Raw genomic sequence first — 26,456 nt, forward strand, 5'->3', positions numbered from 1 at the left:
GTTCTAGAAATTGTACCAATGTCCCCACTCAAAAAATCGTTTTTTTCTGATAGAAAAGCTTTGGCAACCATTTTGATAGAACATCAATGAAAATTGTGGGGGAAATGTCATGAAAACAATAAATTGGGTGTATTTGGAACTCTGCAAAATAAATTCAGCGTTGACATTTTGAAATCTTTCACAAAGCAGCTTTCCTTTGCTCTGACCAGCTCTTTCCTGCCTCTTCTTTACAAATCCTGGCTTTTCATTAGAAAGCTCACAGCTTGGAAAGCAGCTGTAAAAAGAGAAAACAGCTCTTGTGAATGAGCAAGTGCCCAGGAGGCTCCAGCAAGTGCTCAGTGGGACCAAGAGTGGCCTGTACCTGAGCCATACTATCATAGCTGCATAATATGGTGGTTGCATGAATAATGTAAAGGACGACTGACAAAGAACAAGAAAATCACACTTATTCAAGTTTCAGAGTAGCAGCCGTGTTAGTCTGTATTCGCAAAAAGAAAAGGAGGACTTGTGGCACCTTAGAGACTAACCAATTTATTTGAGCATGAGCTTTTGTGAGCTACAGCATCCGATGAAGTGAGCTGTAGCTCACGAAAGCTCATGCTCAAATAAATTGGTTAGTCTCTAAGGTGCCACAAGTCCTCCTTTTCTTTTCACTGTTATTCAAATTCACATGTTGAAAACATGGCACTGGACCATGGGGATTTTCTACCTTGTAGCTCTGGGCAGCCTCCCTTAATGGGATGGGAGAGCGCTGTCCCTGGGTCTCTAGCACTTGCACATAGCAGGGCCTGAGCCTTTCCACAGAGGAATTTGAAAGCTGCTTTGTGGTTTCACACCCTTTTGCCTCCTCCTGGCTTTCTCACTGATTGGCTGGATTGTTCAGCTCTGTCAACCCTGGTGGCCATGTCATTCAAGAATCATAGAAGATTAGGGTTGGAAGAGACCTCAGGAGGTCATCTAGTCCAACCCCCTGCTCCACGCAGGACCAACACCCACTAAATCATCCCAGCCAGGTTTTTGTTAGGGGTGGCTTAATTATGTCAGGGGAGACAGCTCACCTGCCAGCACTGAGTGGCTACACGGGAGACCTCACAGCTGGGCCGCTGTAAGATCTGTAGTGTAGGCAGAGCCCCAGTGTTTGTTGCTTTTGTCTGCATGCCAAATGGATTGCAGGATTGCCCTTCTCTGCTGCAGTTAGCTGTTTCTGGGCAACTCCCTGTGTTAATGTATCAGTTCTAGGTGTTAACACACTCTCTTGGTTTTTCACTTTGAAATTCTTTTTTATCTGCTCCCCTGCAGTCTACCTGCAGCTGTCTCTTAAGGTGCTCTGTTAACCGGACCGTTTTCTCCTTCATCTGATTTACCAGTCTGGTGAAAATATTGTTTGCTACTTCTCCCTCCTGGTCACTTTGTGATTCCGAATGTCTGCATTGCAGGACCCATTCCAATCCTTCCATGTTCCATTTTTTAATTTTTGCTTGGGCCATCATTTTCCATTTCTGTTCCCATTCTTCAGACACTATATCAGCACTGGAAGCCTGTTACCCAACAAGATTTCTAACAGGGGATGTCACTTCTCTTTTATTGCAGATTTTCTACTGCTGTTTCCAATTTTCTATTCTGTTCCTCTGATTGCTGTAACATATATCTCGGGACTGCTTGCTGCCCAGCTAGGAGGGCGGGAACTTTCCAGGGCTCTGTTGATGCTCTTCTGTCTTTTAATTCTTGTTTGTTTGTTCCTGTTACTTACCTTGTCAATTTTGTGGCATGTTGTCTTAACCATTGAACAGGCCTGATGGCCAGAGTTTGCAATATTGTACATTTCTTACTTATTATTTTTCAAGGCTACAGTCTCTGCCCTGGTCTTAGCGATTCCGGTCTGTTTCTTCCCCACTTTGGTTTTTAAACTCATATGGACTGGGTTTTTTTAGTTACCCAGCACATCCAAAACTGATCAAACTTTGTGGGGATTTGAGCTAGGAAATCCCCTAATCCCTTCCCTTCATCGTTTTCTGTCATGTTAGATTGCAACCCCTACAACAGTCAGCTTGTCACTTATTGTATCAGAGGTCAGGATCACCAGTGCTGTTAAGTGCTGAGGGCTGGAATGTTATTGCCAAGTAACACCATTCAGGGGCTGCTTTGAGCTATTACAGCTGCTCAGTGTTTCTGTTCCTGGAACTCCAATGTTGTTAACACGAGGATAGAATGTGGCTTGCTAATTTGGCAGACCTCAATGTTATTCATAAAGAATGACCACAGGCACAGTTTGGTGACGAAGGCACTTAGCCAGGTTTTTTGCCCACAAGGCCCAGTACTACTGCCCTGACTCTGTGGTTACAGGCACACTAACACATGAGTGCCCATTGGCAAGGATCGGCTCAGTCAGCAGCAGGAGTCTGCTATCCCCAAGGCCACACAAAGGGTTAAGGCGAGGTACACCGACATTTATAGACTGAGACAAACAATTTACGTGTTTTCATGACATCTGCTTGTTACCTCCCCTTGTATCGTGCTCCAGGTGTCTGAGGCAAAACATCCCTGTTCATCATTTCTGTCAAACCCACTTATCTAGTGTTAGGTCAGGATGCTCCTGGGCTAATCTTTTGAAGTATGTTCATGCCCAGTATCTGTTGCTTCTTAGGAGTGCCTGTGTTTTAGCAACTCTAATAGTACCTTTACCAAGGTCATGCATCGGACGGTGAACTTTTAAGCATCTGTTTTAATCCGTGGCCTGACTTTGATTCCTGGTATGGCCTGACTTTGCTGACTCTGGTTCAGGACTCAGATCTTTCATCAGGCCCTGTGCTCCAGGCTGTCTTTCTCTCCTACAAATGGTTTACGTATTCTTGTGGACCAGGATTGTGTGTAAATTCTCTAGGGAGGAGATGTGACAGATGTGAGACCTGGGTGTTCAAAGGACTACATTGAAAATGTGCCAGACAGGAATTAACTTTTGGGACAATAAATGTAAACTGGATTTCCTGGGGAATCCCTAGAGAAAGGTTTGTGCAAATCTCCCAACTCCAGTTATGCAGAAACCCAGCATTATGAAGCTATGCCTTAAGGAGAGGATGATTGTCTGCTGATCAGCTGTGCCCAGAGGCTGGAGATCAAAGACCTAGGCTGATCTGCTTAGTCTCTGTTGTAACCATGGGGTTACCAGTTTTGGGGTTTGAAGGACTGACACATACCAGAGCCCAAGGTTGGATTTGGGGTGATCGCTCGTAAGCTTTTTAGCATGTGTGTTGCATCTTTTATTGTTTTTAGTGTTTTCTCTGTAATGCTTTCACCTTAAGAATAAATGCTCTTGCTTATAAAGAGCTGGGTGTTAACTTATAACTGCAGGCAGTGCTTGTGGAGAGAAAGCAAAGTGCAGATGCTGGATATCGCAGTGTAGGCAGGCAACCGTGCAGCCTTACAGATTTCCTGGTCAGGAGAGAGTGAGATGTGAGTCTCTGCCCAAAAGAGATGGGGTCTGGCAGCCTAAAGTGGGTCCTTGTATGTGCTCCTCCAAGGGCCCCTATTCCCACCAATCCCCTTGCCACTCACCCCCATGTCTCCCTCACAGAAGTCCCTCTCCTCTCCCCCTGTTCCGACCTACTCTTCCACCTCTAATCACGAGCATTTGCTTGTGTAATTTATTTTCTTTTCAAAAGAATTGTTTCAGCGTCTTTCAAATATTCTGCTGTGTTCAGATTACATTTCCCCAAAATAACCTTCCCCACCTTTGATAGGGGCAGATTGGAGCAAAATGGCAGCTATTTTTATGTCAGATTTCTCCTCTGGGTTGGATTTGAGCTCTCAGTGCCTGGGGTGAATCTCACATTCAAATACCTTAACAGAGATCAGACAGGAACTACATGAAGATGGGGTTACGGTGAAGAGCAGATATCAGTGTCTGAGGGTAAAATACAGCAATAGAATGTTTGTGATTATCGCTCAGCAAAAGCCTTAAACCCCAGGAAATTCAGAGTTAAGGTTACATTTCAGAGCAATCCAATCCTGCCAGGGCATGAAGTGTACACTTAAGGCACTCAAAAAACCCTTAACTCTGCCCGGTAGTGACACTAGGTGATACCACAGGATTGTGATTAAAGAATTTTAGTGTGTGGGCCCCAGATGAGACTAAACAGATTTGTTAGACACAATAGGTGTTTTCCCTCTCAGGGTGCCACCTGCACTGGGCTGTTCCTCTTATTGTCAATGGCCCAGCAGCAAGGAGGCAAATACAATTCTATCAGTTATAAGGTGTCCATTTCAGATTTCAGGGCAGTGTCTGTTTGTTCTGCACTGAGGCCCAGATCCAAGGAGAGGCTGAGCTGTGGCTCCGTTTTGATTTGTGCATGTTCAGCAGCTCCCAGAATTGGGTCCAAAGCAGGGCTTAAATTCGTAGGGAGTATTTCCCGGAGTGCCTCCCGTGTCCCCCCCGCATGCCCTCTCCGCTGCAACATTCTATAACACGGTGACAGGTTGGGTCACAGAAACCCCCTTGGGGGGCTGCCACCTGATGTGCGGAAACTACCTCTGAACCTGTTTTCCCTGCCAGCGTGGGACTTCAGTGCCCTGCCTGGTTGTGCCAGACACGCCAACCTGCTACAAACAAAGACCCAGATCTGAACCATGTCCCCCCAAAAGCTGCAGGCTTAACTGAAAACAGCTTAAGAAGTGCTCCTGTCTCCAGCACTCAGATACCCAACTCACAATGGGGTCCAAACCCCAAATAAATCCATTTTATCCTGTATAAAGCTTATACAGGGTAAACTCATAAATTGATTGCCCTCTATAACACTGATAGAGAGAGAGAGGAACAGCAGTTTGCCCCCCACCCCCACTCCCCAGTATGAATACTTACCCTGGGTTAATTAATAAGTAAAAAGTGATTTTATTAAGTACAGAAAGTAGGATTTAAGTGGTTCCAAGTAATAGGCAGAACAAAGTGAATTACCAAGCAAAATAAAATAAAACACACAAGTCTAAGCCTAATACAGTAAGAAAACTGAATACAAATAAAATCTCACCCTCAGATGTTTCAAGCAGCTTCTTTCACAGACTGGACGCCTTCCTAGTCTGGGCACAATCCTTTACCCGGTACAGCCCTTGCTCCAGCTCAGGTGGTAGCTAGGGGATTTCTCATGACTGCAGCCCCCTCTGTTCTGTTCCACCCCCTTATATAGCTTTTGCATAAGGCGGGAATCCTTTGTCCCTCTCTGCGGTCCCACCCCCTGCTTCTAAATGGAAAAGTACCAGGTTAAAGATGGATTCCAGTTCGGGTGACATGATCACATGTCACTGTAAGACTTCATTACTCACTTGCCAGCACACAGGTATACAGGAAGACTTACAAGTAAAACAGAGCCATCTACAGTCAATTGTTCTAGTCGATGGGAGCCATCAAGATTCCAAACCACCATTCATAGAATACCAGGGTTGGAAGGGACCTCAGGAGGCCATCTAGTCCAACCCCCTGCTCAAAGCAGGACCAATCCCAAATGGCTCCCTCAAGGATTGAACTCACAACCCTGGGTTTAGCAGGCCAATGCTCAAACCACTGAGCTATCCCTCCCCCCATTAATGGCCCAACTTTGCTTAACTACACTAGGACCTCAGAGTTATATTTCAAGTTTCAGATCCAAGAGGGACACATTTATACAAATGCGATGACCACGCTCCGTAGATTATAAGCTTTGTAATGATACCTTGCAAGAGACTTTTTGCATGAAGCACACTCCAGTTACAGTGTATTCACACTCATTAGCATATTTTGATAAAATCATATAGAGTGCAACGTCACAAACCCCTCCGGGTGGGGTGGGGGGGGGGTTTGAGAATATTTACTGGAGCTCTGCTCCAGGCAGCTCTGGCTGAATTTAAGCCTGGAAAATATTTCCATATTTCCTCGTCCTGTTGTAAAAGCGTTGCCACGGGCCGTGGGGGAGGGGCAGGTGCTGTTTGCAGCCCAGTCCTTGAGCTATTTGTAGCTCATGACAGGGACAGGTAAGCGCTGGGGATTTCATAAATACCTTAATAGTTCTTGGAGAGTTTTCATCTCGCAGTCCCATAAAACACTCACCAGTACACCTTGGCCACCTCCTGAGAGTCGTGGGATGGGAAGGTCTCTGTGCTTCCAGATTTGCCTCTGGGCTGAAATCGCCCTGTGTGGGTCTCCGCCTGAAGTTCCCTCCCTGGATAATTTGGGGAGGAGGCAGAGACGTTCCCTAGAAAGGGTTGTTTTCCCCTGGGGACGGATGATGAGCAGGGTCACATCCTCACTGACACAGCAGCCTGCGCGGACCATGGGAACTCTGGCTGTGCCTGAATGCCAGGGGGCGAGTGCCGGAGACGAGGGGCCAGGGGGAGCAAGAGGGGTACTCGGGGGGGGGGGGGTGAGAAATACAGAGGGGCCAAGAGAGAGACAGAAACACAGAATGAATCAGTGACTGAAACACAAAGTTCTCCCAACCCAGATCTGCTCCTCACAGGTGTTCGGTGGGACAGGGCAGTTCCATGGCCTCATGGGCAGCACTCTGGACTCTGAATCCAGTGTCCTGCATTGACGCCTTTGGATTGTTTTAATTTCATTGTTATTTTGTGGCCTTGTTTGGCTTAACTTGGACTTTGCTGAAATGGATTGACATTTTCATTTCATTTAGTTTTTCCCTTTATGTCGCTCTCTCGTCTGTCCATTTCAGGAATTATTATCCAATGGGCAGCAGCAAGAACTGACACAGACCTTGTTCACACCGTACTGCGGCGTGGTAAGGAACACACCTGGAGCTGGAATGGCAGCAGTAGACAATGAGCGACAGGGGGAGGTTGTTTTTCTCAAATCACACAAGGGCGCCCCTGTAGCTCGCTGTACATTCCAGCCTCCCTGTGGCTGTCCTGACCAGCTGGGCTGTGGGACTGTCATCACTCATTTTAATAACAATGTGATTGTAACAGAATAGGATTGAAATTAAACCAGTGGCAGCAGGGAAAGGGAAACCTGAGGGAGGTCCCAGGAATCAAACCCAGTGTGACATTCTATACCTTGGGGGGGGGGCTCTTGTGACCCCCCCATATTCCTCATCTGTTTATAATGGTGATATTGCATACAAAGCATGCCATGTGAGGTGTCAGGGAAAAGGTTATGATCGGCTGAAAGTCACTGTTTTATCTAAATATGTATATCAGTGCATATGAAGTTATGAGATTGTGTTGTATGGTGTGCCCTTGTTGCCAAGAAGGCAAACGCCATATTGGGATGCATTAGTAGGAGCATTGCCAGCAGATCGAGGGACGTGATTATTCCCCTCTGTTTGGCACTGGTGTGGCCACATCTGGAGTTTTGCATCCAGTTCCCCCTCTACAGAAGGGATGTGGACAAATTGGAGAGAGTCCAGCGGAGGGCAACAAAAATGATTAGGGGACTGGAACACATGAGTTATGAGGAGAAGCTGAGGGAACTGGGATTGTTTAGTCTGCGGAAGACCAGAGTGAGGGGGGATTTGATAGCTGCTTTCAACTACCTGAAAGGGGTCTCCAAAGAGGATGGATCTAGACTGTTCTCAGTGGGGGCAGATGACAGAACGAGGAGTAATGGTCTCAAGTTGCAGTGGGGGAGGTTTAGGTTGGATATTAGGAAAAACTTTTTCACTAGGAGGGTGGTGAAGCACTGGAATGCGTTACCTAGGGAGGTGGTGGAATCTCCTTCCTTGGAAGTTTTTAAGGTCAGGCTTGACAAAGCCCTGGCTGGGATGATTTAGTTGGGGATTGGTCCTGCTTTGAGCAGGGGGTTGGACTAGATGACCTCCTGAGGTCCCTTCCAACCCTGATATTCTATGAACACTATGCGGTCCCACCAGTCTGTGCTTGTTTCCCAGGCCCAGAATTGGCATTCCATGGCATGAGCCTGACCCATTGCCACCAGGATGGCCAAACTGCCGGGGCCCGTGCTTTGAGAGAAGTCTGTGTCCGTGTCCTCATCACTCTCATCGCTGCGCTGCCGTCGCCTCCTCGCCTGCTTTTGCAGGTTCTGGTTCTGCGTATACTGCAGGATAACGCACGAGGTGTTTACAATGCTCATAACTGCCGTGGTGATCTGAGCGGGCTCCACGCTTGCCGTGGTATGGTGTCTGCAGGAGAGCAGAGTTGCAGGGGAAGCGGTGGTTGGATGACCAGTTTTGCAGACGTACTGCACCGTCTGCTGCCAGGACACAACAGCTGAGCGGGCTGCAGGCTTGCCGTGGCATGGCGAGACAAGAGCAGCCGAGCAGAGCTGCAGCGGAAGCGGCCCTGCGAGACCACCAGGAGAGCAGAGTGCCAGTGGAAGCAGTGGATGACAATGGCCATATAGAGGACCTGCAAGGTGGATTCGTAGCATCAGGAGAGCGGAAGAGCAGAGTGCCAGCAGAAGCGGTCATTCGATGATGACGGTTTGCAGTCCTACTGCACTGTCTGCTGAAAGCAGTATGGCGCCTGCCTGGAAAAAAGGTGCAAAACGATTGTCTGCCATTGCTTTCAAGGCGGGAGGGGCGACGGATGACATGTACCCGAAACCACCCACGACAATGTTTTTTTGCCCCATCAGGCACTGGGAGCTTAACCCAGAATTCCAATGGGCGGTGGAGACTGCAGGAACTGTGGGACAGCTACCCACAGTGCAACGCTCCGAAAGTCGATGCTAGCCACAGTACTATGGACGCACTCCACCGACTTAGTGCGCTTAGTGGGGACACACACAATGTTGGACTCCGAGGCAGGAGTTTTGCTCATGGTCAGATGTGTTTGAGTCATGGTTATGGTGTTTTCCCAAATTAATGCCAATTTTCCACCCCCTTTTTTATTAAAAGGTTTCTCTGCTGTACACAGGCTCAGTGCTCGTGAGTGGGGAAGTACTGTCTCTTAGATGCGCCCAGGGGTGGTGGTTAATTTTCCCAGATCACTGGGTGGGGGCTTGAGCTGGTTCTGTGCTTTGTTGTTAAGAGGGACTCCTGGTTTTTGAGCCCAGCCCTTGTTGGTGCCGACTCCACCTGGTTACAGAATCATGAACTCTTATTTCATGGTCACCTTCACCCAAGCTGCCTTCCACCTTCAGATTCTCAACCAGTTCCTCCCTGTTTGTCAGAATCAAACCCCAAACAGCCTCTCCCCTAGTCACTTTCTCCACCTCCCGTAATAAAAAAACTCGTCTCCAGCAGAGCAGGTCCCATGGGAACCGGAGCTTCCACAGCCAATCACGTCTCACTTGCCCTTTCCTCTGCAGACACAGAGTCAGCTCAGCCCAGAGAAGCTGGGCTCTGCACCATGAGGCTTCCCCAGGAACGGCTCCCAGATGGGCCAAGACCCCCTAAGGGACAAACCCCTGCAGCCCCTTGTCCTCATTCATATCTCCTGTCCTTGGGGATCTTGTGAGGGCTGTAGGGCAAGAGCCCTGTTCCTGCTGGCTTTAGGAGAGAGGTGGCTGGAGGCATCTGGACATCAGGAAACCTGGAGGAAGAGCAGGGGCATATTCCCACCAGTCACTGCTGCTCCAAGGGAAATACGCTCTGTGCATCCCCCCCAACTAGCCACCAGGAGTCACTGCTGCTCCCATGGTAGGGTGGGGTGGGGGGAGGACACACTCTGTGCATTACCCCGACTGGCCACCAGGTGTCACTGCTGCTCCGAGGCTGACATGCTGCAGGATGGTGTGAATCGGAGCAGGGTCAGTTCCAAGGGTCAGATTTCCAGACGTGTGCAGGGCACAGCAGCCCCCATCAGGAACAAAGAGGATTTCTCCGTCCCCCCTGGGGAACAAGGGGAGCGGCTGGATGCTGGGGGGGTTGGAGAATCCTGTGGGAATCGTGCATCTCATGAGTGTGGTGTGGCCGCCCCAGTGGCCGAATGCGTCCCTGCTGTGCGCAGCGCGGCTGGGCCGAGTCCTCCCCTCCCAGAGCATCTGCCCCAGCGAGGGACCAGGCTCAGCTCCGAGCTGGCTGGAACAGCTCGTTCCCTGCCTTGTGCCTGGCGCAGCTCGCACTCAGCAGCACGGGCACAGAGGTACAGTGTCCCCCCGACAGCCAGTGCGTTCTGGGACTCCAGACGAATGTGTCCCTTAGAGCCCAGCACCATCACCGGGAGCAGGGGCTTTGGGGTAAGTCCCATGTGCAGAGCACTGCATCATGGGAAGGAGTCAGTCAGCGGGATGGGCTGAACCATGACTGCCCGGTGGCTCCTCGCCCATCCTGGGAACCAGCTTCCAGGGCCTGGCACTGGGGGCATTGGGCCTGCGCTGGAGACACCATCCCACGTGTCGCTACCAATCCTGTGACCAGCTGTGACAGCTGCAGTGTGGGGATCCCAGGTGCTGGGAGCAGGACACCAGCCCCGAATGTTCAGAAATTGCAAGTCAGACCCAAAACATCATGAGATTTTTTACAAAACCCACAAGTTTGGTCCAAAAATCATGAGATATTTTTGAGAAGCTGACACTGTGGGTTTTGGTTTCTGAACATCCCCTGCCCCGGTGCGTGTGTGTCAGAGACAATGACTGTGCCCGGCTCTCCCCGACGTACAGAGTAGGTGACTCTGACTCTCGTGGCTGCTGGGTAGAAAGGAGCTTCTAGCTTCTCCCCAGACCCCCACATGATAATTAATTAATTTTCTGTTCCCTGCCCAGCCCCACAGCTGCCCCTCCCCGAGACCAGCCATTAATTGCACACCCCCAGCCCCACATCGGCTCTGCCCCCCAAATCCCACTGCTGCTCCTCCTGCAGCTCTCGGGGGGGGGGGTCTTGTCCCCTCTCCCCCTCCCCTACCCAAACACTCCTCTGCCTCCTGAGGGGAGGGGGAGAGAGCTGCCTGTCTCCCGCAGCAGCTCTGATTGGCTGCCCTTCCCCAGGAGGTGGGGCAGTGGGTATTTCTGATGGAGCAACAGTGACACCTGGTGGCCAGTCTGGGTAACGTTTCCTTCATTAGAACAGCAGTCTTCAGAGTAACAGCCGTGTTAGTCTGTATTCGCAAAAAGAAAAGGAGGACTTGTGGCACCTTAGAGACTAACCAATTTATTTGAGCATAAGCTTTCGTGAGCCACAGCTCACTTCATCAGATGCATACTGTGGAAAGTGTAGAAGATCTTTTTATATACACACAAAGCATGAAAAAATACCTCCTCCCACCCCCCTCTCCTGCTTCTAATAGCTTATCTAAAGTGACCACTCTCCTTACAATGTGTATGATAATCAAGGTGGGACATTTCCAGCACAAATCCAGAGTTTAACAAGAACGTCTGGGGGGGGGGGGGGGGAGGTAGGAAAAAACAAGGGGAAATAGGTTACCTTGCATAATGACTTAGCCACTCCCAGTCTCTATTCAAGCCTAAATTAATTGTATCAAATTAGCAAATGAATTCCAATTCAACAGTTTCTCGCTGGAGTCTGGATTTGAAGTTTTTTTGTTGTAATATCACAACATTTCCAGCACAAATCCAGAGTTTAACAAGAACATCGGGGCGGGGGGGAGAGCTCAGTGGTTTAAGCATTGGCCTGCTAAACCCAGCGTTGTGAGTTCAATCCTTGAGGGGGCCATTTAGGGATCTGGGGCAAAAAAAAAAAAATTGGGGATTGGTCCTGCTTTGAGCAGGGGGTTGGACTAGATGATCTCCTGAGGTCCCTTCCAGCCCTGAGATTCTATGATTCTAACTTTCATGTCTGTAATCGCATGACCAGAGAGATTGAAGTGTTCTCCGACTGGTTTATGAATGTTATAATTCTTGACATCTGATTTGTGTCCATTTACTCTTTTACGTAGAGACTGTCCAGTTTGACCAATGTACATGGCAGAGGGGCATTGCTGGCAGATGATGGCATATATCACATTGGTGGATGTGCAGGTGACAGTGACACCCAGTGTCTAATTAGGGTAATGCACAGAGTGTATTTTCTAGGTGGAACAGCAGGGACTGTGCATTGCATGTTACTGCTGCTTCTTTAGGTAATAATATCTGAATGTAGAGCGGGAGCGCTGGGAGCCAGGACTCCTGGTTTCCATTGTGAGCTCGATGTCTGCAGCTGTTGTGCAATCTTGAGCAAGTCACTTATTTTCTCTGTGCTGTGAAAGGGGGAATCCTGCTCCTTTGAGGTCTGTGGCACAAATCCCGCCAGCTCCACTGGGAGCAGCGCTGTGCCCGAGAGGCCGACAGGGTTAATTCGTATGTAGAAGGCTCTGTGGTGAAAGGCTCAGGAGAGAAGAGTTCATTATTAGGCAGGAATTATGGGGCTGTGGGAGCAAGACAAACAGTTCACAAGACGGTGAGAAATCGTGTGTGAGGGGAGGGGACCTTAATTTTGTCTTATGATTGAAGAACAAACCTGAGTATGCGACCGGGAGATTCTTCCCCTGAGACTCAGGCCGGTTTCTCTGATTCCCAGACCAGCCTGGATTCTCTCCAAGGTCCGATCCCGACCTCATCCCCCGGGGATCCGAGCACTCTCCGGTCGGGTGTTAACTGAGGTGACTGACGTCTGTCAGGTGTGATTCGGTGCCTCTCATCCTCTCTCTGCGCTGTGCGTGCAGTGGGGTGGTTTGTTCTGGGGGGTGTCACGGGCTGGCCGGCCCTTTGAGGCAAGCCAAGCTCAGCCTGCCCTGTGAGCTGGCAGCTAGCCCCCCACTGGTGGTGACAGGGCGACTTAATGATAATTAGTGACCCCAGCTGGGCCAGGGCCAGGAGAAGACGATACAAGGGAGGGGGAACCCAGTTAGGGGCAGACCCAGGGGGGAGGAGTGGGAGCCCTGGGGTCTGAAGTCCATGAGAGAGGCAGGTACCAGAGGGAGCTCTCTGCTGGCTTCTGCTGGAGGGCAAAGGGACTGAGTGAGGCCGTAGCTCATTTACATATCAAGTGTGGATGGTTTGGGAACATCGGGGTTAAATGTGGCTACGTTTTGTACTTGGGCTGATACTCTGGAGGGTTCCCTGGTGGGAACCAGCTGGGCAAAGCCTGAACAGTGACTGAGTTCAGGGTCTATGTTCACCTAAAGACTCTGGTGCAGGCTCCCTGTCCTAACTGCTGAAATCATCCTAAGAGCCCCAGAACGGTGGAGTGGTGGCAGCGTTAGGTTTAAGGTCCAATGGACGTGTCCCCACACAGGTTTACAACCACTTCAGACATCATCAGAGCAGGACGTGGGTAGAGCCCCAGGGACCCTGATTCTCCTGCAGCTACAGACTGTGAGCGAGGGGCTGGGAGGCAGAACAAACTGGATCAGCCGCTCAGGGGCCAATTGGTCGGGGCTGTGACAGGTGCGCCCGGAGACAGTAGCTGGGGGAAGGTGTTGAACTGTAAACATTTGTCCCAGCTCACCCCGTTCTTCCCCAGGAGCCGCGCCTGTTTGGACTCGCTGTGGGCTACATTGGCACAAGCCAAGCCGCAGACCAAGCTGCCCACGGCTGGCATCACAGGGCTAAAAGGGGAAGTTGTTCTGACCCTGTTACCCCAAGTCAGCTGCCTCCAGGGTCCACTGCGAGCTTCAGCGAGCCAAGAAACGGCTTCTTCTGATAATGCCCCAAGAGAACGCTCCATACAGAGACCTGACACCAGCTATTGCTGCTGCTCTAGAGGAGCTGGTTGATTCTCTGCTCTAAGCACCAGCCCCCAGGGGTTAGCCTCCCTGCATGATGGGAGAACCCCCATGGGGCCTCAGGCTCATTAGTTCTAGCAGTGTCTACCCTGGAGCTTTGGTTGGCTGGATGTGGGGAAAGCCCCAGCAGGCTGATTGGGAGTCCTGGTTCCCACCCCCCTCCAGCAGACCCCACTCCCTTCAACACCCTCAGCTGGGGATGGAACCCCGGGGCCCTGACTCTGACTCGCCGCCTTTCACCGCTCTCCCTGCACTGTCCGGTTCCGCAAGGGAAGAAGCCTGGAGCCTCCTCCATGGAGACTGGATGGGCTCCGAGGGAGGCTGGCGGAAGCAATTGCCCTGGGCAAGGACAGTTGCAGGTGCTCGCAGGCGGGGCCCGGGGCCTGGCCAGGGCTTGCTGGATCTTTCTGTCCCACATGACTGAAGAGGAAACCAGGACTTGGAAACCAGCCAGACTTGATTTCCTGGAAACCACGTGGGGAACTAGAAGCAGCCCCCCAACCCCCCTCCCCCGGGTGTGGCCTCCCTTAGCGGTCTGCAGCGTTTTCATCTTCCAGCAGCCTCCTGCGAGCCGAGAGATCCTGCTCACCCCCTTCCCCCAAGAGCAGCGAGGGCGGCTTTTGCAAGCGTGCGGCTTTTGCGAGCGTGCAGCGAACGCGCTAGGGCCTCCTGGGGAGCAGGCTGGTGGCCCCGGGGGAAAGCAGCTGTTCCGAGCAGCCGCACACTGTACCTGTGTAACACTGACAGACCCTGGTCAGCCACAGGCAGGATCGAACCTGGGACCTCTGGAGCTTAGTGCATCAGCTTCTACTGCGTGAGCTAAAAGCTAACGGGCTCTTAGCTAAGGCTGTAGAGCAAACTCAATACTCTCTGTCTCTCGCCATGGTCTTGGTGCTACTAGATGGGACCGAACACCACACCCACAAGCTGTGTAGGTTACACCTGCACCTCTTCTGCCCACATGCCCTGCCCCACCGGTGGCTCCCTGCAGTCTCTCTCCTCATCTCCTTTTCACTCAGACGTCCTTCCCTCCTCGGCGGTCCCCCTTCCGCCCTCCCCGGGGCCCCCTCGTGGGCGTCCGCGGGCCGCCTCAGGCCGCACAAGTCTTTGAACCACCGCCTTCCCCGGGCCGCGAGGCTCGCGGAGAGCTCTAGGTACCTGGCTCCTGGGTGAGGGAAACGGTTCCGATCCCTCTGGGGCGTCCCCCCCCGCCGCCCCTTCCCGCCTACCGGGGTAGGCGGGTTGAGCGACGGACGGACGGCACGTGGAGTAGTGCCCGGCACCCGCCAGCTGGCTCCACGTTACCTCGGGGGGGCATCGTCCCAGAGGGCGCGCCGGGAAGCCGCTGCCACGGCCTCGCCCCACTCCCAGGGATCCGGGGTTTCCCTCTGTTCCCGGCGTGCCTGGGAGGGCAGACGTGATTGGGGCCACCGCCGTGTTTTTGCATCCACCCCGCGTGCGCCATCCCGGCCGCGCACCCCGACGTCGGGCTCCCCGTCCAGGGTCGGTCGCCCACGGCCCGGTCCCCCGTCCTTCCCCACGCCGCTGAAGCGCACGCGGAGGGACGGTCCCAGCGACCGGGGGCAGACCGCACGGGCGGGCAGCCTCTCCGAAGAGGGCAGGCGGCTCGGGTACGCGCACGGAGGGGATGGGCGCGATGGTGGCCCGGCAGCAGACCGGCGCGGATGGAGGAGACCCCCTCTGCCGACCTCGGTCCCGGCCGGCCCCTCCCAGCCGCCTGGGGGGGGGAGGCGCGGGGCAAGCGCGGAGGGGGCGCCCTGCCCTCCCTGCGCCCGGGACCCCGCCGCCGGGGTCCCATCCTGCACGCGGGGAGGCGTCCGAGGCCTCGGTCGTGAAAGCTGCGACGCCGTCGGGGGACCCCGAGCCGGCCGACCGCAACCCCCGTTAATGATCCTTCCGCAGGTTCACCTACGGAAACCTTGTTACAACTTTTACTTCCTCTAGATAGTCAAGTTCGACCGTCTTCTCCGTAGTCAAGGTTGCTCTTAATTAGTATGATTTTGAGTTCTTAGGGGAGGATCTGCAGCTGTTTCTTTCTCGTCCCTTTGGCTCAACTCCTTATCTCGTCCTTGGGGCGTATGCCTTTGCTTTAGGGTCGTCAATCTGCCATCCGAGTGATTGATCATAAAGTTGGTGCCTCTTGACTCCTCCCCTCCCTTCTTGACCATCCAGCCCAGCTGTCCTGGCTCAGTTAATTACCATACACTCTTCACTCACACCAAACTGTAAATAAGGCAATGACACCTCCTGGGCGTGGTGCTCTGTCCTGTTTGGTGGCACCAAGATCACTGAGAGAGAGAGAAAATGAGCCCAGAGGTCCCAGGTTCAATCTCGCCTGCTGACAACTGGGGTCTGTCGGCTTTACACCAACTCTGACTTTCTCTCCTAACGGAAGCTTTAGAAGCAGAGAGCCAAGCAACGTCCACTCCTTCGCTCTGCCAGGACAGCAGACACGCCGCTGCAGATGAGATCTCCCTTTACCACCCCCTCTCTGATTCATAGCCCGGACGTCCCCAGTCTGAGCTGGCTATGGGGGGCCGGGATTGCCCCCATGGCGCACTGCTCTGGTTTGCATCATGGCTCTCTTGGAGCCCACGGCAGCTGCCAAGTGGGTAACACACTTGATAGGTAAGAAACATTAAACATGAAGCAGTTATGCCAACCGAACCAAAGTCAGGCCAATAAAGGTTGCTGGGAAAGTCCCTGAAGGAGATAAGTAGAATGAAAGAATGCTTGTTTACGTTGCAGGGAGTAAGAAAAGAAGGGAGGCCTGCATTCCTGCATTTTTGTACCAGATGTTCTGGGAACAGTTTGGTGAGGTACGGGGGGGGGGGTTGGGGAGGGCACTGTTTTACACTCCCTGTTCTTGTGTTATCTCTGTTTTTAACTCCTCGTCTCCTGGCTGACACCCATACCGATAAGAAAGTTAGTGAAGCATTACGATTTGCTAAAAGTTATCTACAATAAGGGGGTAGAAGTGCATGCATAATAGAGAGAGAGGATTTTAACTAACATGAGGGGGGTGGGCTGCTTTATGAATAAATCTGTGACGCAACGGGACTGTCTATAAAAACCTATTTGTTTTACTTAGCAGCTGCTGGTTCTCTTTGGAGACGGGCTGCTGTCTATTGTTGTGTGCACTCTTCAATAAAGAGCTTTGTGTTCGGACCTTGCTGGTGTTGCCTGTCTCTCTGCGGTCAGACAACGAACCGTGCCGTCTGGGGTTCGAGTCCTCGACACCCTGATGTACTTTGCACACCCTCTACCACAGCAGTGCCCCTGTACGTCACCACCGCTGGCCTCTGCCGGGCGGGGGAGCCACCCTGAGAAGGAGGGACCCTGCAGCTGGGAAGGAGGGACTGTGGGACAGCCAGGATTCTTTAATTGACTGCACTCTTTTATTAAAAAAATTACGTCCAAGCAGATCTGAGATTCCCAATTCTTCATCAACAGTGAGAGACAGTCCCTGCCCCAGCTGAGATCAGGGCCCCGTTGTGCTGGGCACGGCTGAGACGCAGCGAGAGACAGTCCTGTTCTGAATCGCTCGCAGTGCAAAGAGAGAAGACAAAGGCCGCGCGGGTCAGCAGAGAAGGGAGGGGGTTTCCCCAATGTCCATATGACAGAACTGGCAAGAGGACGCGGCCTCTCTGACTCCCGGCCCAGTGCTGTACCTACTGGACTCCTGGATATAGGGGGCCTGCTCCAGCTCCTTCCCTGGCTCCGGGCAGCCCCTCGCTGCCTGATGTTAAGGAAAAATCATGAGAGCGGCTGAAAACCCGGAGATTTTAAAAAAGAATCCAGGCGGGGCCAGGCCTAGTAGCTTCCTGGCATCTGGGCCTCCAGGGCCTGCCCTGCCCTGCGTTTCTCCACACTGGCGGGGCCACAAGCCTGGGTAGCCAGGAGTTTCCCATCCTCCTGAGACTCCGGGCACCGGGGATGGAAGCCAGAACTGTCACAATGAAGATACAAGAGACGCCCTCGGCTCCGCCGCACCGAACTCGCCCTGCGCGGCTGTCAGCTTCAAGTAGGGTAACCAGATGTTCTGATTTTATAGGGACAGTCCCGATATTCGGGGTTTTTTCTTATATAGGCTCCTATTACCTCCCATCCCCTGTCCTGATTTTTCACACTTGCTGTCTGGTCACCCTAGCTTCAAGGGATTTCGGCTCCTGATTTCTGTCAGTTCCAAAGGGAGTTAGGAGCTGAAATACCTCTGAAGGTCGGAGCCCTTTTTTCAGTAGCGAAGGCAACGCTGCTGGGTGCTTTGGGAGTCACCCTCCAGCGCTTTCGAGAGGCAGGAAAGAACTCGCTGTGGCTAGTCTGTGGTGCTTTGTTCTTTCCTCTTTCTGCGCTGAAACGTGCTCAAAACATGCCTGAGCTGGAGACACAAAAGCTGCCGGCTTTCTTATGAGGCCTGGGACCTTCCTGGCTTTGCCTGGGCGCTTTCAGTGCATTGAAATCAGGAAGAGCAGCGGGAAAACATTTTTTAATGTATAAATAGGGCCATCGGACTGGCCAGACAGGCTCAGCCCAGAGGCCCTTTGCGCTGTGTCCTGCCTCTGTTAGTGACGGTACCTGATGTTTCAGTAGCAGGTTAGGGAGAGTCTGACTCGGGGTCAGTTCCTTCCTGACAGCCGAGAGTTAGAGGTTGGTTCATGCCATGGAGCATAAGAGTGTTTAATCTTTTCAAACTTAAAAAAAAATTCTTCTCTAATGTCATTCTGGCTCTCCTCATTAGCCATATAAATGTCAGATCCCTTTTCTGGGTCTTGCTGGGTTCTTGCCTCAGCAAGATCATGTGGCAGTGAGTTCCACAGACAAATTCTGGGATTATATGAAACAACATGCCCTCTACTCCATTTCCAAGGGGCTGCCTCTCAGTTCCATTGCACACCCCCTTGTCCTTGCACTTGGGATCCAGGTGGGGAACCGCTTTCACCCCCTCGCTCGCGCTCTCTGCTTTGTTTCCCAGCCCTGCGATGCTCTCCCTGTTCTTCAGCACAGAGAGCGAAAGGGAGAGGCTCGTGCGCGCCAGCCAGTCGCTGCTCGACTCCCTGCAAGGATGCATCTCGGCCACCCGCGCGCTGCTCTGCATCCTCACCCAGCACCTTGACACCAGCGTGCCCCTCAACCCGGTGGGGGGCGACGTCGGTGTGGGGGAGAACCTGGAGCGCCTGCTACAGGCGGCACAGGAGATGCACGCAGGAGCAGACGGACAGACACGTGCAGAAGAACACCAGCCGGGACCTGTACGCCCGCATGGCCTCCCCCCACACCTCGCTGCAGGAGAAGGGGGCCATTGTCCGGGACTTCCACCAGGCCACCCTGGGGATCTTCGGCAGCGTGGGTGGCCCCGTGGTGGCCGTGCTGCTGCGGAACGCCAGCCTCTCCGAGCGGCTGGAGGCGGCTCTGCAGGAGGCGGAGGCCTCCCCGGTGCTGCGCCTGCCGATGGACGCCCTGCGCCGGAGCAGTGAGGAGATCGCCAGGGCCGTGTCTGCTTGTGCCGCCCCTGGGGGCCCAGCTGGGGAAACGGCTGCAGGGCCCCCCGAGAACGGCCCCTTCTCCGGGACCGGTGTGGTGCAGAGCCTGGGCGACTACCTGCCCGATGCCCTCACGGGGCGCTGTGCTAGGAACGCCCTGGCAGCAGCCGCCGGGCACCTGGAGGAGGCGCTCCGGGCTCTGGCACCGGCCTGCAAGTCTTTCCAGTTGGCGGCTGCCGCAGCTGAGGTCTACGTGGCCCTGATCACGGAGCAGCAGCCGGGAACGGGAGAGGGGCTGGGCCAGAATCCTCCCGGCGTCGCCCACTGAGCTGAGCAGGCAAAGCCATGACAGCGCCCCCCTCGGCGTGGCACACGCACCGGCAGGCTCCGCCCTGGGCTCTGCGCTGGTTAACGAGCCCGGCACAGCCCAGCATGTGGGGCTGGCAGCCAGGAACCACAGCAAATAAAGGGACCCGAGCAAAACCGTGGGCCTGAGTCTTAGTGGTTTGTCCCGGCTGGCGTGCTGGCCCACCCGCCTTCGAACCAGACTCCCCTCCCGGCCCCTGGTGTAAATCAGGAGTGACTCGGGGGTGGGGGCGATTCCCCTCTCTGATGTAAATTAGGAGTAACTCCATGGGTGTCAAGGGGCTGATTCCCCCTCCCTCTGGTGTAAAGCAGGAATAACTCCCTTGGACTCAATGGGGCTGATTCCACCTCACTCACCCTGGTGTAACTCCAGGAGGTCAATAGGGCCAATTCCCCTCTGTGATGTAAATCCAGAGTAACTCCATAGGTGTCAAGATGCCATTTCCCCCTCCCCGGTGTAAACTAGGAGTAACTCCACTGGAGTCAATGGGCCCGATTCCCTCTTACTCACCCTGGTGTAAATCAGGAGTAATGCAAAAAATGCCATTTTCAAAAACGATTTTTGGGTTCAACTAAAACAAAAACATTCGAGGTTTTGGTTAGAAATCGGGAAGAAAGGCAGCGAATATTCTCCTGCCACGTTTAAAATACTGAAACCTGCTGGGTTTTAACCGGAAAACAAAAACCTGAGCCACAAATATTCCGGTTCCTGCTTTTTCTGCCCTTTTTTTTTTTTTTTTTTTGGTGGGGGGAGGGGCACTGAAAAAACAAAATTTTCCAAACCCGTTTTTGGTAAAAAAATGGTTCTGGAGGGGAGGGGGGTGGGTCAAAAGTTGGTGATTTGGTGTTTTTTAAAACTTCCCTTTTTTTTTTTTTAAACAAATGAAAAAAGTTTGAAAACCGTCACCTGATTTTTCTTTTTACGTCGAAAAGGACCCATTGGTCCCAGCTTTGGTTCCCGTTTTCTCCCAGGTTTTGCAAACCGCCTCGGTTCACGTGCAAACAGGGAGCCCAGATGTCCGGACATCAGGGGCTTGGTGTCAGCCAGGCAACTAAACCTCCCCCTCCCCCCAAAACAAGTGTCCCGTTGTTCACACTCCATCCCTGGTCCCCGTCCTGCCAAGCACAAACACGACCTGCCAACGGCCCCGTTGAACTGATCCCCGCAATGGGCTCTCCAAAGACCCCAGCTCCCCGTGTCAGGTGGGGGGTCCTGGGGCTGGAGAGCGGGTCCCAAGTCCCAGCCCCCCACCTCTGCACAAAGCCAACTCTCCCTCCTCGGGGGGCAGGGTCGACTCCTGGCTCCCCTGCCCCATAACAAGAGCACTGCACGGGCCTAACGCAGGCCAAGTCCGGCTCAGACCCTCCAATGGGGGTTACACAGACCCCTCCCGCCCCTTGGCTTGACCCACAACGACTGTCCCCCACCAACGCAGCCCCCAACCCTGCCTTGCACTCCGTGCACTGGCAGCTCCCCCTGCTGGGCCCGTTCTGTGGTTTCAGCCCCAGGCCAGGCGTTCACATGGCATCCGCTTCAAGCAGCTCCTGGTTTGGGTGCCCACTGCCCTCGCTCCGGGCTCCAGCCTTCTGCCCCCACTTCTGCCAGCATTTCCTCCCCAAATTTCCCTCGCTGCCCACATCCCGCTCCCCAAATCTCCTCCTCTCCTCCCGTCCCACTCCCCAAATCTCCTATGCTGCCCCCTCCCCACCCACCCCGCCCTGCTCTCCTTCCGCTCATTGGGTCAACCCCCCCATCATTTTTGAGTTTGGCCAACGGCGGTGGGGGGGTGTGATGGGGGGAAGGATTAAGAAGATCCTGGCGCACCCGCCATTTATTTAAGTTTTTGGAAACTAATATTTTTAATGGAACACCCACCATTTGAACCCAAAATGTCCCCATTGCCAAATGGTTGAAGCCATCATTTAAATATCTATGTATCTATCTATCCCCATACACTCCCTCTACCTATCTATCTATCTATCTATCTATCTATCTGTCTATCTAAAGTTTGACCCACAAGTGTTCTTGGTCCAGTTTTTCGCTCTGTGTGCCAGGGGGCGACCTGTGGCCTATTCTGGGACCTCCTACCCCCCCAAGGCTGGGCAGACTCAGGAGTCCAGCCCCACAGGGCAGCCAGGGGCGGGTGTGAGTCTGAGCTCATTCCCCAGCGGGGGATGGTCAGGTCTGGGCATTGACCCGGCCCGTGGCGCTTTGCCTGGGCTGGACCAGACCCACCCGCCCTACAGCAGGCCAGCCCCCATTAGGGTCTCACTGTGTCACCGGGGAAGCCACGCGGCTTCACCATCTCTTGGGACCGAACCTCAGCGCCTCCAGCCCCCTCCCTCCAGCAACTCCGCCTTAGTTGGGCATCTGAGGGAGACGTGCACCCCCAAAGGGGGCACTGCCCCCCCAGCATCTGCTGGGGCTCTCAGCCAGCGGGGGAAGGGCAGGAGGGTTTGTTAGGTGGCTGCACCCAGCATGGCCAGTCCTCGGTCAGCCCAGAGAGCCGGAAGCTACAGCCTGGGCCATGGGCAGCTCCGAGCCCCAGCCAAGTGTGTCCGCCCTTGGCTCCCGCTCTTCCAGCTGGCTTCCTGCAAGGGGGGGGTCACCCTGGGCGTTAGTTGCTAGGTCAGAAATGTCCCGGCAGGTTGGCTTTGCCATTGTCTTCATGGACTCGCCAGTGACACTGGCCCCAAGTCGAGACAGCCAGGGATCAGCACCCCTGGGTGGCAGCCTGCCCGAGAGAAAACAGCCCCTAGGGGCCAGCGCAGCACATATGGGAAACTGAGGCACACACGGTCTTCATACAAAGTAGTGCAGACACTTTCCACTGCGCTACTCCATGCAGGTACAACCTGAGACTCACAGGAAACATGCGTGAGCAGAGCTCCCTTGACTGCTGGCTGGCATGGACACAACCATGGGACTGAGTAACTCCCCCGCCCCCACGTGTCTTGGGTGTGAGGGAACACACACACACACACACACACACACACAGAGCAGGGCTTGTCCCCTCTAACACACACTCACACAGCAACTCTATGTCCAAAGGGTTCCTATGTCACTGTGCATCAGATAAGCGCCTCCCCCCCAGAGATTCCCCTCATGTGACTGGGGTATGTGTCCCAGCCTGCCGGGTGAAGTGGTGTCCAATGGTTATAGCAGGGGGGCTGGGAGCCAGGACACCTGGGTTCTGTCCCAGCTCTGGGAGGAGAGGGGAGTGGGGTCTAGTGCTTAGAGTAGGAGACTGTGTGCCAGGACTCACCGCAGCTGGAGGGTTTTCGGCAGTTCTGCCAGGGTCATTACACGTTTGCAGGCCCATCTTCCAGTCCCTGCCCGGCCCCACTCACCCTAATGTGTGGCAATGAGGAGGCACCAGGCACATGATGGTTGCGGGAAAGGAGAGGGGAGGAGATCTGAGGCCCAGGATCAGGACCCAAGCCCATGTGTCCACCCCTGGCTTGTTGGCTCTGGGCCATGGCCCAGCCCCTCACCCACGTTCCCTGCCATTCCCCTGCGCTGGACCCACAGCTTGAAGTCTTGGGATTTCCCAGCCTGGCCCCAGGTGCTCCGTGCGCTGATTGGAGTCACCCTGGGGTAAATCAGGAGTAATGCAATGGGAGCCAATTCCCCTCTTCCTCACCTGGGGGTAAATCATTTCTGTAGTTCTTCTCAGAACACTCCCCAATTTATCCAATGTCCTGTTTGATGCGTGGCTCCCCCCCAGAGCCAGGCACAGTCTCCAGTCAGGGTCTCCCCCATGCTGTATCCAGAGGGGACCCCACCTCCCAGCTCCTACTCTCTAATCCCCTGCTTCTCCGGCCCAGGGCCGCACTTGATCTCTCACTCCGGTGCAGTGGGTTCCTGTGGCGCACTAGGGAGCAGGGCAGATGGCCCTGGGAATGTTGCAGGGCAGTTTTACTGGGACTGTCTGCATTGGGGATGGGATAGCAGGAAATGACTTTACTTGGGGGACGATACCTGAGCCTGTAACCTGAGCCAGGAGGGGGGTTGGGGCCAGCTGACACCTTTTCTGGGAAACTGGACAAAGGCTGGAGGAGGAGCCTGGGGGAGGGCTGGGTGAGACAGCTGGAGTGGGTTTCAGTTTGGAGCAGTCTGGGGACCTGACTGAGGGGTCCTGTTTGTACCTACAAGCTCTGTTTGGACTGTGTTCCTGTCGTCTAATAAACCTTCTGTTTTACTGGCTGGCTGAGAGTCATGGTGAATCGCAGGAAGTGGGGGTACAGGGCCCTGACTCCCCCATACTCCGTGACAGTTCCACCAGAATCTCCGGGTCCTCCCCGAATTGCTGCTTTCCAGGCTACAGCCCCCCACATGAAAATTGAAAGGTGGATAAGGAATTGGTTAAAGGAGAGACTACAGCGGGTCCTACTGAAAGGTGAACTGTCAGGCTGAAAGGAAGTTACTAGTGGAGTTCCTCAGGGATCAGTTTTGGGACTAATCTTATTTAATCTTTTTATTACTGACCTCAGCACAAAAAGTGGGAATGTGCTAATCAAGTTTGTGGATGATACAAAGCTGGGAGGTATTGCCAACTTAGAGAAGGACGGGGATATCATACAGGAGGATCTGGATGACCTTGTAAACTGGAGTAATAGTAATAGGATGAAATTTAATAGTGAGATGTGTAAGGTCATGCATTTAGGGATTAATAACAAGAATTTTAGTTATAAGCTAGGGACGCATCAATTAGAAGTAACGGAGGAGGAGAAGGACCTTGGAGTATTGGTTTACCACAGGATGACTATGAGCCGCCAATGTGATATGGCCGTGAAAAAAGCTAATGTGGTCTTGGGATGCATCAGGCGAGGTATTTCCAGTAGAGATAAGGAGTTTTTAGTACCGTTATACAAGGCACTGGTGAGACCTCACCTGGAATACTGGGTGCAGTTCTGGTCTCCCATGTTTAAGAAGGATAAATTCAAACTCGAACAGGTACAGAGAAGGGCTACTAGGATGATCCGAGGAATGGAAAACCTGTCTTATGAAAGGAGACTCAAGGACCTTGGCTTGTTTAGCCTATCCAAAAGAAGGCTGAGGGGAGATATGATTACTCTCTATAAATATATCAGAGGGATAAATACCAGAGAGGGAGAGGAATTATTTAAGCTCAGTACCAATGTGGACACAAGAACAAATTGATATAAAGTGTCCATCAGGAAGTTTAGACTTGAAATTAGGTGAAGGTTTCTAACCATCAGAGGCATGAAGTTCTGGAACAGCCTTCCAAGGGAAGCAGTGGGGGCAAAAGACCTATCTGGCTTCAAGATTAAACTCGATAAGTTTATGGAGGAGAAGGTATGATGGGATAACATGATTTTGGCGATTAATTGATCTTTAACTATTCATGGTAAATAGGCCCAATGGCCTGTGATGGGATGTTAGATGGGGTGGGATCTGAGCTACTACAGAGAATTCTTTCCTGGGTATCTGGCTGGTGTATCTTGCCCACATGCTCAGGGTTCAGCTGATCACCATATTTGGGGTCGGGAAGGAATTTTCCTCCAGGGCAAATTGGCAGAGGCTCTGGGGGTTTTTCGCCTTCCTCTGCAGCATGGGGCACGGATCACTTGCTGGAGGATTCTCTGCACCTTGAAGTCTTTAAACCATGATTTGAGGACTTCAATAGCTCAGACATAGGTGAGAGGTTTATCGCAGGAGTGGGTGGGTGAGATTCAGTGGCCTGCGTTGTGCACGAGGTCAGACTAGATGATCATAATGGTCCCTTCTGACCTTAATATCTATGAATCTATGAAACTCCTACCCACCTGAATCGTGTCCCCCTGTTAGCCAGTGCACTGCGCACTCATGGTGCGTTGATTCTTGAAAATCCAGTGATTTGTCCCATGTCACAAGAGGAGTCGGTGGCGGATTCGAACCCAGATCTCCTGGATCTCTAAACGCGAGGCTGGCTGTTATCAAGAGTCTGTAGCACAAGAAGGGATGTTATTGACTTACGTTCATGGGCAGCGCCAGGGCCGTCCTTAGGATTTATGGGGCCTTACATAGTATTATTAAACTGGTGCTCCTATGCCCAATGGCAGCCCGGGCTCGCAGCCTGGGTGGGGGACGAGGCAGCAAAGGATACCGAGCCGCCCACCCTGCCTCACGGCAGCGGAGAGTCACAGTTCCCTGCCGTTCCATCCGTTTCTCCCATCAGCTCCCGTCCCCCCCCGCCGGCTCCTCATCCACCCCTTTCCTGCCAGATAGATGGACAACGAGTTTCCATTGCTTTACTTCTGACTATTTGATGAACTAGTTTTAAGAGAACCCTCCAGCAAAATCAGAACCTTCGTGAGATACCAAACCCTTTGTGATGCCTAAAATCTTTGGAAACATATTTTTTAAAAAAAGAACAGGAGGACTTGTGGCACCTTAGAGACTAACCAATTTATTTGAGCATAAGCTTTCGTGAGCTACAGCTCACTTCATCGGATGCATTCAGTGGAAAATACAGTGGGGAGATTTATATACACACAGTACATGAAAAAATGGGTGTTACCATACACGCTGTAAGGAGAGTGATCACTTAAGGTGAGCTATTACCAGCAGGAGAGCGGGGGCAGGGAAGGGGAAGGGGGAAGAAAACCTTTTGTAGTGATAATCAAGGTGGGCCATTTCCAGCAGTTGACAAGAACGTCTGAGGAACAGTGGCGGGGGGGGGGAATAAATATGGGGAAATAGTTTTACTTTGTGTAATGACTCATCCACTCCCAGTCTCTATTCAAGCCTAAGTTAATTGTATCCAGTTTGCAAATTAATTCCAATTCAGCAGTCTCTCGTTGGAGTCTGTTTTTGAAGTCTTTTTATTGTAATGTTGCGACTTTTAGGTCAGAGATCGAGTGACCAGAGAGATTGAAGTGTTCTCCGACTGGTTTATGAATGTTATAATTCTTGACGTCTGATTTGTGTCCATTTATTCTTTTACGTAGCGACTGTCCAGTTTGACCAATGTACATGACAGATTT

The 26,456-nt window shown here is 52.8% G+C and overlaps 1 protein-coding gene across 2 annotated transcripts; it reads left to right on the forward strand.

The window, feature by feature from the left end:
• Nucleotides 1-16,193: 16,193 nt before the first annotated feature.
• LOC141977184 (uncharacterized) lies at nt 16,194-19,570 on the forward strand. 2 transcript variants are annotated; one of them, XM_074938543.1, is made up of 4 exons: nt 16,194-16,248; nt 16,369-16,439; nt 16,712-17,644; nt 18,593-19,570. In XM_074938543.1, exons 3-4 carry the CDS (start codon nt 17,557-17,559, stop codon nt 19,426-19,428), a joined length of 924 nt encoding a protein of 307 aa, XP_074794644.1. In that variant the 5' UTR covers nt 16,194-16,248; nt 16,369-16,439; nt 16,712-17,556; the 3' UTR covers nt 19,429-19,570. The 2 variants fall into 2 exon arrangements, with proteins under 2 accessions (XP_074794644.1, XP_074794645.1); XM_074938544.1 differs by having other exon boundaries at nt 18,620-19,570.
• The last annotated feature ends 6,886 nt before the right edge of the window (nt 19,571-26,456 follow it).

Source organism: Natator depressus, chromosome 24 (genome assembly GCF_965152275.1).
Source record: "Natator depressus isolate rNatDep1 chromosome 24, rNatDep2.hap1, whole genome shotgun sequence".
NCBI classification, from domain to species: Eukaryota; Metazoa; Chordata; order Testudines; family Cheloniidae; genus Natator; species Natator depressus.

What these genes read in the sequence shown, in the direction of transcription:
- LOC141977184 (XM_074938543.1), top strand. Translation starts at nt 17,557, where the DNA reads ATGGAAGCCAGAACTGTCACAATGAAGATACAAGAGACGCCCTCGGCT. An exon ending in TGCGCGGCTGTCAGCTTCAA is followed by an intron (nt 17,645 to 18,592) that starts GTAGGGTAACCA and finishes TTTGTTTCCCAG; the next exon opens with CCCTGCGATGCTCTCCCTGT.